Source organism: Orcinus orca, chromosome 2 (assembly GCF_937001465.1).
Source record: "Orcinus orca chromosome 2, mOrcOrc1.1, whole genome shotgun sequence".
Lineage (NCBI taxonomy): Eukaryota > Metazoa > Chordata > Mammalia > Artiodactyla > Delphinidae > Orcinus > Orcinus orca.
Genome location: NC_064560.1, coordinates 184,749,885 through 184,763,496, shown reverse-complemented (window position 1 = coordinate 184,763,496; position 13,612 = coordinate 184,749,885). Strand labels below are relative to the sequence as shown.

General features: G+C 36.8%; 1 protein-coding gene across 1 annotated transcript; it reads right to left on the bottom strand.

Moving 5' to 3' along the window:
* Positions 1 to 12,059: 12,059 nt before the first annotated feature.
* Positions 12,060 to 13,354, bottom strand: LOC101278845 (nucleophosmin-like). Its single transcript, XM_033417799.1, has one exon. The coding sequence runs from the start codon at positions 13,253 to 13,255 to the stop codon at positions 12,371 to 12,373; it is 885 nt and encodes a 294-aa protein (XP_033273690.1). The 5' UTR covers positions 13,256 to 13,354; the 3' UTR covers positions 12,060 to 12,370.
* Between the last annotated feature and the right edge of the window lie 258 nt (positions 13,355 to 13,612).

The window sequence follows — 13,612 nt, the reverse complement described above, 5'->3', positions numbered from 1 at the left end:
ACGATCAGAAATATTTTGCCCAAAACAACTACACCCTTAAAAGGGAGAAACATGAAATTTCAGGAGAAAGCTATTATTTTTCTCAATATTCTTGCATCTTTCCTGGTCTTGAACACATTTATGTCTTAAGTGATCCATATTGAATGCATATGGGAGTACTGTAAGTTAATAGTTTTTAAAGTAGATTTTTTTTAAAGTAGATTTTTATTATAATCTAAATCATCTACAGTGATATGCCCAGACCTATTACAGTGGTAAGAAAATTTCTGCCCATATATCTTGTTCTTCAGTTTTCTCCCTTCCTTCCTCCCTCCCTCTCTCCCTCTCATTCTTTCCCTCTCTTTCTTGTCTGCCTGCCTATCTTTATTATTTTTTTTTGTTTCTTTCTTTTTGAAAACATTTGAAACATTACTTTTATATGAATTTAGGTATAATTCTTATAACAGGCTGTGTTTTGTCTTTCAAAGATAGGATTTGGATTTATATTTTCCCAAATTAATACTCCTCCACATTGACACGGAAACCTTTTTAGCCCTCTTAATAAAAAAAGATGTGTCATCTATATATTGTCCTAGCAGACATTTATTGAATGGTGATTATGTGCCTCAAAATTTTCTTAGTATTTTACATGTATTTCATTCAACAAACTATGTAATGTGTACTCTAATTATCCTTGAGAAAATTGGGGTACAGAAAAAAGGACATAACTTGCCCAGATATACACAGTTATCAAGTAGCGGACAGATCTGGAATGATAGATACGTATGAATTTGAAGTCTTTTTTTTTGAAGTCTTTTTTTTTTAACTGCTAAATTCTGAGGTCCAAAAAATTTATGCTTTGCAAGTTCGTGCAGATTATGAGTGATTAAACCCCTGTTTAAATACAGATATTCAGGTTGCAGAGCTTGTGTTTTTAGGCACCATAATACCTTGCCTCAGAGAAATAGTGTTTGCTAATATAGAATATTACATGTAGGATTTACTGGAAGCTATATCCAATGCCTATCACTTTGGTTATCGCACCTGCATTTTTCAGTATAGAAACCAAAGACCCATTTATTTTGTGACCAAGCTTCACTTTGTATTTTGTAGCCAAGCTTAACATCTACTTTCATGTAAAATTATCCTTTGAATAAAATAACTTCCTTATTTTACCCAATATTGGGAGTGTAGGGGGAAAAATTAAGAGACTGAAGCATGATACCTGACATATTTTTCTATAATAAATATGTGATTCCCTAACATATTTAAATTCCATAAAATATTACAGAAATCATTATTTTATGCCTTCATGGTTCATGCTTTCTCTCTCTGGCTCTTTTTTTTTTTTTTTCTAGAAAAAATAGCTGTACTCTTGAGAACAGATGCCAGGACATTGATCAGTCAAAGCTACAGAAGCTCAGATCAGACAGTGTCCTTAGTGCTGACCTAGTCCAATCCCACCTCACCTCCTGTCCATGTGATACGCTCTCCAAGGAATTCCAGCCCAGCGACATATGCAGAGCAGTGCAAGAAGCCCAGGCAGCCAGATGGATCTGAAACAAAATCCAAAATCTTCTTCTTTCTAAGTTTGTTACCTTAAGTAAGCTTAATAACTTTTCTCAGGCTCCATTTCCTAATCTATAAAATGGGGATATTAATTCCTACCTACAGGGTTGTTTAGAAGAGCTGCTGAGCACAGTATCTGACATATGGAGAAGTGCTCAATTAACACTCTGTTCTCTTTTCCTCCCTTCCTTCCACTTCATTTAGGTCCTCTGTGGTGTGCTGTCTGTATCAGTGCTGCATGCAGGTACATGTCCTTCTCCAGTCCTTAGGGAATGTGAATCAACCCCTCATCTGTGTCCTCCTAGCGCTGTGTCCGTAACTCCATAATGACACCATATTCTCAGTCATTTGTATGTCTCTCTCCTTTTTTTTTTTTTTTTTTTTTTCCTGGACTACGAGCTTCACAAAAAGAGAGAAAGCTTAGTTATTTGTTAGTTGTATCCTGATCATTTACAACAGTTCTAGGCACATAGCAGCCAAAGCATAAATAGTTGTTGAATGGAAGTGAAATTATTTAGCTTTCTGTGTCTTCTGAGCCTTGGTTTCCTCATCATTAAAATTACAATAATGGGTCTGGCCCTTTAACCTTACAGGATTGCAGTAAGAATCAAATGAGATATACAATATTACAGTTAGTAACATCTATGTGGGCATTCTCATGAAATATCGTCTTCTCAAGGAGACCATTCCTAATCGAACTGCTCAACATACATCTCCCCTTATTAGTGAGACCCACTAGCTCACACTCTTTATACGTCTTCATACCATCTGTCACCCCCTGGAATTCTTTCTGTCTTTTGTTTATTGTTTGGTTACTCTCACAAGAATATAAAAGCTAGGAGGGCATCTGCAGGGTCTTCTTCATTTATCTCTGAATTAGCATCTCTGAATTAGTTCTCCTGATCCCAAAAGAACACCCAGATCAACCAGATGAGATGTATTATAGGTTATTCCATAAAAGACATACATATGCAAACACATACATACTTAATGACAACATGTATACAAATTAATCAGAAATAAAAAGGTAAAATGACTCAGTACTTATATTATTAAATTAAATATTATTTTTAAAGTATGGAGTTTACTAATTTTAAGTTTTTCCAAATAATGCATTTTGTATTTTCTTCCTTTTTTTTTTATTCAAGCCTACCATTTTTTTCCCAATGAAGAGCAGTTTAAACCACGTTATCTCCAATTGAGCTTTCTTTTTACATGGTGGTCTAGCTAGACTTGTCTTCCTAGGACCTCAGTGCTCCTGGCCCTTTCCCTGGATCAGAGCCCCATTCAGATGGTTACTATTACCTGAGACTGTTTTTAAAAGGCATCAGTTACCATGTAAATGGGGATATTCCATGGGATGCTCTCAGAGAGCTAGGCAGATCACGTTCATTACAAAGGAATGCACACACCAAGCTTCTTTTTATTTGTCCCACAGTAGATTGTGGAAAGTTGCTTTAGTCACAGACTGTGGCCTACATATCCACACTGTGTGAACTCTGACTATGAACTATGTAGTCCTGCAGGTCCAGTTCCAGGTGCGGTAGTGAATAAGGATCACAGGTTGGTACATAGGGCTAATGGGAAAGGGGGCCTGTCAAGTCTCATGAGAGACATTAACTTTCATGGTAAGGAGGTCCCAGATGTTTCATTTATGTTATCCTCCTCCTTCTACTTTGTTTTGTACTACTACCATTGCTATCACTGCTATTAATATTAATACCATCACCACAATTTTGAGTACCCACATTGTGTAAGATACCGTTCCAGGAAACTTACATGTATTCAGTAGCACACTAATTTCTTCTAAAAACAATCAAGTTAGATATGATGCAAAGTTGATGGGTAAGGAAACTGAAAGTCATTTACACAGCCAATGAAGCATAGATGTAGACCCAGGATTTAAATCTGGTGAGCTCACATTCAGAGACTGCTGTTATCCCACTTTATATCCTTACATTCATATAGAAGGTCAGACAGATGCTGCACTGCTTTGCTTTCTGATTTTGTAATCTCCTGTGACAAATAAAAGATCAGTATTCCAAAATGGATATTTTAGTATCATATTCCCAGGAAATAATTTCCAAGATAATTCTTTAGCTTTCCCACATTTATCAATGTTCATGTTTTTCTTTTATAATGCACCAACTCTATACCTCTGACCCCTCAGGGCCAAAAACATTGTAGAGGAATGAAGAATGAAGTTTATATTGCATTTTCTGGACACTAACTGAAGGGTGTAAAGAGGCTTTTCAGCTTCTTCATGAGCAGAAGGAGGGAAGGTTTCAAAGTCTCCTATTTACTCATGCAAGAAAAAATTAAAGGGTGCTTGTCAGCTTTGATCCACCCAAGCCCTGGGAATTTGACAAAAAATCACATAGTCAAGTTCAAAGAGAGTCAGGGGAAAGGAAAGTTTAAGGAGGAAAAATAGTCACAAGTGATACCTTTTGATAAATTGTTTTCAAATGATTACAGAGATATTGGTAATGCCAAAGGAAAGAAAGAAAGAAAGAAAAAAGAAAAAGAAAGAAGAAAAGAGAAGGAAGGAAGGAATGAAGGAAGAAAGAGAGGGAAGGAAGGAAGGCAGAAGAAAGAGGGAAGGAAGGAAGAAAGGAATGAAGGGTGAGAGAGAGAAAAAAAAAGCAATTTAAAGTAAATGTTTCAAGTTGCACAATGGATGGGATGATTCTGAGATGCACTATCTATGCTTTTGTTCATTACTTATTCAGTTATGAGATTAAGCATTTTACTAGTAAAAAACTCAGAGTAAAGTGTTTGGTGGCAATAGATAACAAGTTAATATGGGCAGATTTATCTCTAGGAAATAGTGTTAAAATGCTACAGGTATGATAAGAACCAGCAGGAAATTCAACAACCAGAAAGACCACGCAATTTTGTACATAGACTCAACTATGGTAGCTAACTAACAAGGTGACTGAAAGGTGGCAGTCATCATTTGCTTGGAATTTCATAGTTTGAATCTTGGCATATTTCTCTCCTGCATTAGTTGATGAGGGAAGTTACCATTATGGTAGTAATGCTTGTTCGTTGAAAGATTACCAACCTGTAAGTGTGGTTTCTTATGAGGTGAGAATTTTGACAGTCTTGAAATTTTTCTTTTATTCTACTGCAGATTCAGTTTCTATGATGGGAAATAGTTAAAAGTTGATGTATCTACCTAGATCCTCAGGTTTCCTCACACATGCAAGCACATACACTAATTTTATTGGAAAGGAATATAGTAGAGATTTTCCCCCTTACATCAGAAATATAATTTCCTTAATTTTCATGATATTTTATTCTATTGTAACAAATATATTAAGATGTGAGGATAGAATAGAACAGTGAATAACTAACATAGTTCCAGCTACATTTATAGTCTAATTAAAATTAAATCTTAAGAACTATGTCTTTGTTTTACTTCTGTCAGGTAAGGATGTAGTCATTCAGTGTACTTAATGTTTTTAAAAACATTAAAGTTGAGCTATTGATGAAGATACCATATCTCATCCCAGGGACCGATTTTGTATACATGTGATTGGAAAGAAGAGGTGTTGAGGATCAGCTGATTGGATAGCCTGTTGTATCCTTGTCTAATACTACAAAAGCCAAAATTTTCCCCTTAAGTTGAAAGGAATCTTAAGTTTTGTTTTCTAATCTATTACCTTCCCATCACAAGCATTCCCTCCAAAATATCTGTAACAGATGTGGTGCTCCAAGGATAACCGTGCTTCAAGAACAAAGGTCCACCCTGTCTGAAAAAGTTTCAGCGTTACACCCCCTACGGGGACTCTTAATCACCCTTCCCACAATGTTGCGATGGTTACAAAATTCCTGAGCCCACCTGGATGATGCCCACCTGGGCAACAGGACCTGTCCCAAATAAGGAAAGGCATATGCCCTGTCCCACTCCCACCCTATAGAAGGAAGGTATATGTGCCTCAACCAATCAGTGAACGAAATTTTCACCTCGGACCATTTCTTTGTTTTCTGGCTGTAAAAACTGATCAATAGCACATGTTCGGGCTCAACTCTCCCAGACTACCAGGAAGTCAGCCCGCTGCTCTGGCAGCGACCCTTTCCTCTAATAAGTATTATCTTTACATTCTGCCTTGTGTCTGGAAATTCTTTTCCAACCCGCGTTTGGACCATGACAACAAAAACATCTCTAAATAGATAACCTAAATAATTTAAGACACTTCATTCTCTCTTTCCCCAAAGAGAAGGGAAAGCAAAGGTATACCTTTAGGCTTATAGCGCATTACATTTTTGACTCTACCTAACTGGATCACTTTCTCTTTTTTGCAGCTAGAGCTCATTAATGAAAATTGAGAGTCACAGGATGGGCTTTGCCCTTTTTTCTTAAATCAGTCATGAAAAAAATCCATCACCTCTCTTCAGAATGTGATGGATAGTGATCACTATTATTTTTGCATCTTGTGGTTTCAGCAGAAATTCGAGACAAAAGATCCTTAGCCTTAAGGTTGTTGGAGGTAAAAGGGTCCATATATTGTGGATTTTGTCTTATTGTTCTCCATTTCTAGCAGACTAAATTGTATGGTCAGCTTGGATCTGTTAACATATTTTTTTTCCCTGTACAGAAAGCCATGAAATGGTTGGAAACAGATTAATTTATATCAGCCTTTTGAAAGGCAATGAGTGAAGAAGAGAGAAACACTCTAAATGCAGGAAATACTTGCTGGGCCATTGGTCAGGATTTTCCAATTTTCAGTTATATCAGTTATTGTATAGAAAAGCATTGAGTGTAGGCACATTATAAGCAAGCTTGCATGTATTTAATGGATCTGAAAACCTCTTGAATTCCATTTATGCACGCTTCCATTAGTATTTTAAGATTCTAATTGTGTTCCCACAATGAGTCATTTTATATCGGTGGCTGACAGTTGACAATCAGGTGGCTTAGAAATGAACATTTTTTACCTCTCAGATTAGGCTTTGTATATTTAATAATTACTAAATGAAAGACACTGACAAAAGTAATTTGATCACAATGTGGATTACCAAAATCTGCTTCTCATTATAAAATATTTCCAGAGGCCATTAGGAGAAATACTGGGGATTTGCAATGCAATAGATAAGCAGTAACAGGCTCAAAGGTCTACATTTTAAAGTTGACTGGAGAATTCCATATTCCCTTTAATATAATATTCTTTAGATCTTTCTGTTCAACATGGATCGACTGAGATGCACAGTTGTGTATACATTTGAAAAACTTTCATTCTTTTTTCCCCCATTTTATGACTCCGTGGCTGACTGGGATGGTTCAGGAGAGCAATGTATGCTTAATAGCTTTCTGAAAGCAGTTCGGTGGAACTTTTAGGTAATGAAATTCCCCCAAGTTCAACCTCATAGGATATGATGACCTCTGACTTCCAAATACTTATTTAAAATGTCATAATCAGTTTCTCAATTATGTCAGTTTAAAATACAGAGCTATACCAACCACAAATCCTGCTTCTAGTAAGTAGACCATCAACTGTAGTGTCAACAAACTTTCAGAATAGGGATCATAAATATTACAAAGTTAATGTTGTCTCACTGGGCTTTAAGGCAAATAAATCCAGAAAGATAAAGAACAGCTTTACCTAATAATTCCCATGGGGAGAAAGATGAATGTTTCTAAGCTCTAATAGAAATGACAAATATTTTATAAACATTATTTGACTAGACAGGTTATGAGAGAGGGGGACAACTGCAAAGTAGTCATTAAAATTAAGATATTTAAAGAGACAGGGATCAAATGGAAGTCAGGGTAATTTCAAGCCATCAGACAGTTGTAAATATTTCCTTTTCATCTCCAGTATGCAGTTAATCTCACAGAGAAGATCAAGAAATTGTTGTTGACTAGATAACTGCATGACTTTTCTCCTGCTGGAGTGAGCTCTTGGGGGACAAGTTCCATCACTTATACTTCTTTTGTGGTCTCAGCATCTGGCAATGGAGCAGAGAGTGTGTTAACAAGCAAAGTCAGAGAAATATGTCTGATTGAGGTACCTATGCAGAAGCAAATAAGAGAGGAGAGAAAGTAGAAGATGAAGTTTCATTAAGAGCAAAACCATTTACAATATGGAGAACTGAAGAATATGAGACATCCAGAAATTCTTCTACATATTCAGGTAAAAGGATAAAGTTTAGCTTTGTTTTTGTTTTTTGCGGTACACGGGCTTCTCACTGTTGTGGCCTCTCCCGTTGCGGAGCACAGGCTCCGGACGCGCAGACTCAGCGGCCATGGCTCACGGGCCCAGCCGCTCCGCGGCATGTGGGATCTTCCCGGACCGGGGCACGAACCCGTGTCCCCTGCAGCAGCAGGCGGACTCTCAACCACTGCGCCACCAGGGAAACCCCTAGCTTTTAGATGATGTAAGCTATGATGCTAAGAGGGATAAAGAAACAATGGAGCATGTATCCACGGTGTGGACAGTTGTCAGAATATTGTCCTCCTGAACTCGTTTATATTGTTCTATAGAATTAACACATACAAAATCTATCCTGATGTTCTCTGATTCTGAACCCTTAGCTTGTTTGGAGAATTCATTTCTTAGTGCAGATGATAGGGTCACCTGAGAGCAAACATCTGATTTCCAGCTTCATATTCTGGTTTCTCCAATATACTATTTGACCTGAATAGAATAGTATTAGAGTACACACTCATACACACACACACACACACACACACACAAGTTCCATGTAAAGGCATGTCACTTCTATTATCATCATTTTATGGACACTCTGTAATACGTAGAGCACAGGGCATGTAAATTAATTTGAGGCTTGTTTGCTAGGAGCGTCTGTTGATTCTAATTGCTGGTAATGTTGCAATTCATATGTAAGTGAGTACTATTTCCATCATCGTGAGAAAACAACAGCTTCATGTGAATGCTTTCTCAGAATGAACGTAGGACAGGTGATATGAGACACAGCCGAAAAGCAGGACTATTGCATTATCTACGTTTCTTCTTTTAATAAAACATAAAGAGATTAGCTATGTTGTAGAATTGAAGCGACCTCTTTCTGTCTGCAAAGCTATTCTTCAAAAGAATTACAAGAGAATTGGCCCAGTTTTAGTAAAATTACACTTGGGAAGCTGCATGGACTCTTCCCCTCCATGCCTCTACTGCTACTGTTCCTCTTACTTATAATCTCATTTTTTTTTCCCTCCTATTCTGCCCTCCCAGATGCTTTTGGTGACCTCATCACCTTTTCCATCTTTGAATCTAGTATGCATGCCACTGTAAAGCCTTTCCTGCTTTCTCTATAGAAAATAAATATTTGTGTATACACGCATCCTAAAAACACAGCGAACTTCATTGTCACTCCCTTTTAAATATTTTCCTGTATCAGCAGAAACGACATTTTATTTTTTTAAATTTAATTATCTGTGTGTCCATGTGTGTTTGTCTGTGTGTGTCTTCAATACCTAACAAAGTTTACTAAATGAAAAACTGTACAAAGAAAATACTAAGGTTCAGATTTAGGTATACCTGACTATACATCCTAGCTCCAACACTTAAAATATATAACCTAATATTTTAAATGAGGATAGAATATTTATTTTGACAGAGTTTTAGGAAGAGTTAACAGAGGAAAATTATCCTCAATCCTGAATTGAGTCTTGCATGTATTCGAGCTCAATACATAGAAAATATTTCTGAAAATACTTCTATATGTTTCATGTAATATTTTGAAGCTCAAAAAAACCCCAGAACATGTTCATATATATCTACAAATTAAACTGTGGCTTTCTGTTATTTTAGGTTTCTGTTAGAGGCATTTATTATCATATAACCTTGAAAAATCTGTCCCAATTCTTTTCATCATTAGTGTGATTTAGTGAGACAATTACTGAGTTAATTTTCCATAATTACAAAAAAACCTCACTGTATCTGTTTTTTTTTTTTTTTTCTAATTTACTTTAAAAAATACCACAATCAAAGCATAACTCTTTAGCTTGTTTGATTAGGGCTTGGGTGAACTAACTCATTTGGAAAGAGGGAAGGGAATAGGGAAGTGGACCTGACTTTGAGTACAGCTCTTAGTTTAGACTGAGGATTGGAATAGAATATTAAAACATGGTTGTCTGATATTTAGTCATCATGACCTGTGACTGGCACTGATTCTAAAGTCCTCACATACCTTAACTCATTTAGCCCTAACAAACCCCCTGTGCAGTAGACATTATAATTTTTTCCTATTGTTATAAAATTTGTATAAATTAGGACACCGAGGTAAATTTGCCTGAAGTCACACAGCTGGTAAATGACAGAGCTTAAATTTGAATACAGAGAGTCACTAGGACAAACTGCTTCTATATTATAGTCTTGTAAGTTAATGAATTGACAATTTCACCAAAATAGAAATTGTTCTAGAAATGCAATTAGTAAGTAAATAAATAAATGGATACTAAATCTCTTAAGAAAAATAACCGTGGTAACACACATGAGAAAGAGACTGTCTATCAAAAATAAAAATAAAAAAAAGGGCTTCCCTGGTGGCGCAGTGGTTGAGAGTCCGCCTGCCAATGAAGGGGACACGGGTTCATGCCCCGGTCCGGGAAGATCCCACATGCCACAGAGCAGCTGGGCCCGTGAGCCATGGCCGCTGAGCCTGCACGTCCGGAGCCTGTTCTCTGCAGCAGGAGAGGCCACAACAGTGAGAGGCCTGCGTACCGCAAAAAATAGTTAATAGATTTTCCTTACACACCAGGAATACAGAGGTAGTTTAATATTATTAAAGCCATTAATACAGTATATCACATCAATATGCCAAATATACAATAACCATATGATTATTTAAATAGGTCTTGAATTTTAAAAAACTTCCATTTGTGGAAGTCTTAAAAAAAACTACTTAGAACTGAAAATGAGAAAACTCTTCAATTAGAATCCAATATCAGCATTAATGGTAAAATACTGCAGACAATCCTGATGAATAACAGTGCAGTTTTTTAAAAAGATATAATGTTTAATAGGCTAGAAGGTAAAATAAATCAGTATAGGGGTTGGTAATGGCACTGGAATGTTGGTTTTCTGGATATTGCACCCATGAACAGTCAACACAGTGGCTTGAAATCCACTGAGAGAGAAATCATCATGGATGGGTGACCTGGGCCATAGAGCTCCTGGCTTTGAAGGGCCTGTGCCTATTGTAGTGTGCTGTCAGCATCTTGAAATTCCTGATAAGTTTTGAACACAGGCTCCATATTTTCCCTTTGTCCTGAGCCCACAAATTATGTAGCATGTACTGGACCCCAGTCGGCTGATGGGGATCTGAAAAGCTCTGATGCTCTTCCCTGCATGGCAATGGAGCTGCTTGTCCAGGGTGGAGCTACAACAGAGAAATTCATGAAATCCGGTCCTGACTTCACTGGATGGTGGTCCAGGAAGGACATTTTTTCAACCTCACAGGCAGAGACTCCAGGGTTGCTATTATTAGACCTGGTGCTGAGCTATGGGATCTCAGCAGAGAGTGAAAAATAAAGCTATTTTTAAAATTCTAGAACAATTGACTCTTTAAGTACAAAACAAAGAAACACATAGTTGGGTCAATAAAAATGAAAACATTCTATATGACAGAAAATTCAATCAAATGAAAGTGAAACATCATATAGGTATCATTTACAAGTACATACAGATGACAAAAATATCAACAATGGTAATGTGTATCTAGAGCTTTAATAATATGTATGTATTTATCACAGCAAACAGGACTTCTACACACATTCTGTTGTAGTATAGATCATGGGTTTGGGAACCAGTTAAACAGAGTTTAATTCTAGCTCCACCAACTTAAAGCTGTGAGATTTTAACTAAGTTATTCAGTTTATTTGCACCTCAACTGCTTATCTGTAAAATGGGGGAAACTATTTTTCCTTAGTATGATGGCTGTTGCGGGGATCAAATTAGATTATAGATACAGCATATTTATCATAGTTACATAATGAGCACTTGATAAATGCTATCTAATCGCTAATATTGTTGTTGTTACTGTTGTTATTATTATTAGTTTTTTAAAAAAATGATCAGCTAGGTGACGAAAGATGTATTTCAAATATGTAATTGCAGAATTATTTATATTTTATTTTCTGAAAAGAAATACCCTTTAAAACTCACAGTAAGGAATAAGTTAAATGTATTATGACATATAAATAATGGGAAAAGTTATAAGCATTGAAATTTATCTTGAAATAATATACTCTTCAGGTATACACAGTAGCCAAACTACTATATATAAACCACAACCTCTATATATTTTATTTTTAATTTTTTAAAACATTTTTATACAAGTTTTAAAGGTTTCTGTCAATTTTAATATTACAAATTATTGGCTCTACTCCCTCTGCTGTACAATACATCCTTGAGACTATCTTACACCCAACAGTTTGTACCTCCCATTCCCCCACTCCTGTATTGCTACTCCAACCTCCACTGATAACTAGTTTGTTCTCTAGATCTGTGATTCTGCTTCTTTTTATTTATTTATTTTTTACTGTATTAAAATACTGAGTTTATTTCACATGTATATTTTTGTCTCCCCACCATTTCCATTTGTCTGACCACCACTACTACTATGTCCTATCATAACATTCCATACATACTTAAAACCAAGCAAAGGGTGGAGTTCCATCTTTAAAAACTAAACAGGCATTTTGGACAACACATTCTTGGCAATGGAACCTGGACAACATTTATCAGACACGGTAGGGAAAGTTCTCACTCTGCATTATAAAAAGGACAGCCAGATATCAACTGTTACAGAAATGAAATAAGACGGAAAATTTTAACAAACTGTTTAAACTATTTTCTTAAAGAGACTTCCTCCACTGCCAGAGATCTTGAATAGCCTCCTGGTCAGTCATCCGGAAACAATTCTTCACATAATTGATGAATTTGGCTTCCACTTTGGGAAGGGAACCACCTTTTTCTATACTTGCTTGCATTTTTGCTTTAATGTCTTCTACAGAGCTAGGTCCTTTCGGTGTTTTAGGAGTTTTTTCCTGTTTTTTGAAGGATTCTTGACCTTTTGATCTTGGTGTTGATGGTTTTGAGTCTTTTCCATTCTGGTTTGATTTCTGTGCATTTTTGGCTGGAGTATCTCGTACAGATTTCTTTACTGGAGGTTTTTCTTCAGCTTCCTCATCATCAAAGTCATCATCATCATCATCTTCATCATCATCGTCGTCGTCATCATCATCATCTTCATCTTCATCAGCAGCAAGTTTTACTTTTTTCTGTGGAACCTTGCTACCACTTCCAGGGGCAGAACGCTTTCCAGATATACTGAGGAGCTTCACATCCTCCTCCTCTTCATCTTCTGACTCTGCATCTTCCTCCACAGCTACTAAGTGCTGTCCGCTAATATGCACAGGCCCTGAACCACACTTCAACCGTAAGACCACAGGTGGTGTTATTTCAAAGCCGCCAAGGGAAACCGTTGGCTGCACAGACATTTTCAAAGTTGCCAGTGTTACTTTAATTAGACTGCCTTCATAATTCATTGCCTCTGCTTCGACAATGTGCAATTCATCCTTTGCACTAGCCCCTAAACTGACCGTTCTTAAAGATAACTGGTGCTCATTTTCATCATTATCCACCTTAAAGTGATAATCTTTGTCGGCCTTTAGTTCACAACCAAAAAGATAGTTCTGGGGCCTCAGGGGGCTCATGTCCATGTCCATCGAATTTTCCATGGGTTGGTGGCACGCACTTTGGTGGGAGAGAAAATGGATGGAGATAAAAGATTACCGTTCGAAGGAACAGTCACGCAGGACGGAATCAGACCAGGGAAAAGCCTGCTTCTTTTTTTGTTATTTTATATCTCTATATATTTTTATTCATTGATTTATTTTTTAATAAATTTATTTATTTTTTGTATTTTATTTTGGGCTGCATTGGATCTTCGTTGCTGCATGCGGGCCCTTCTTGGTTGCGACCAGCGGGGGCTACTCTTCATTATGGTGTGTGGGCTTCTCATTATGGTGGCTTCTCTTGTTGTGAAGCATGAGCTCCAGGCATGTGGGCTTCAGTAGTTGTGGCATATGGGCTCA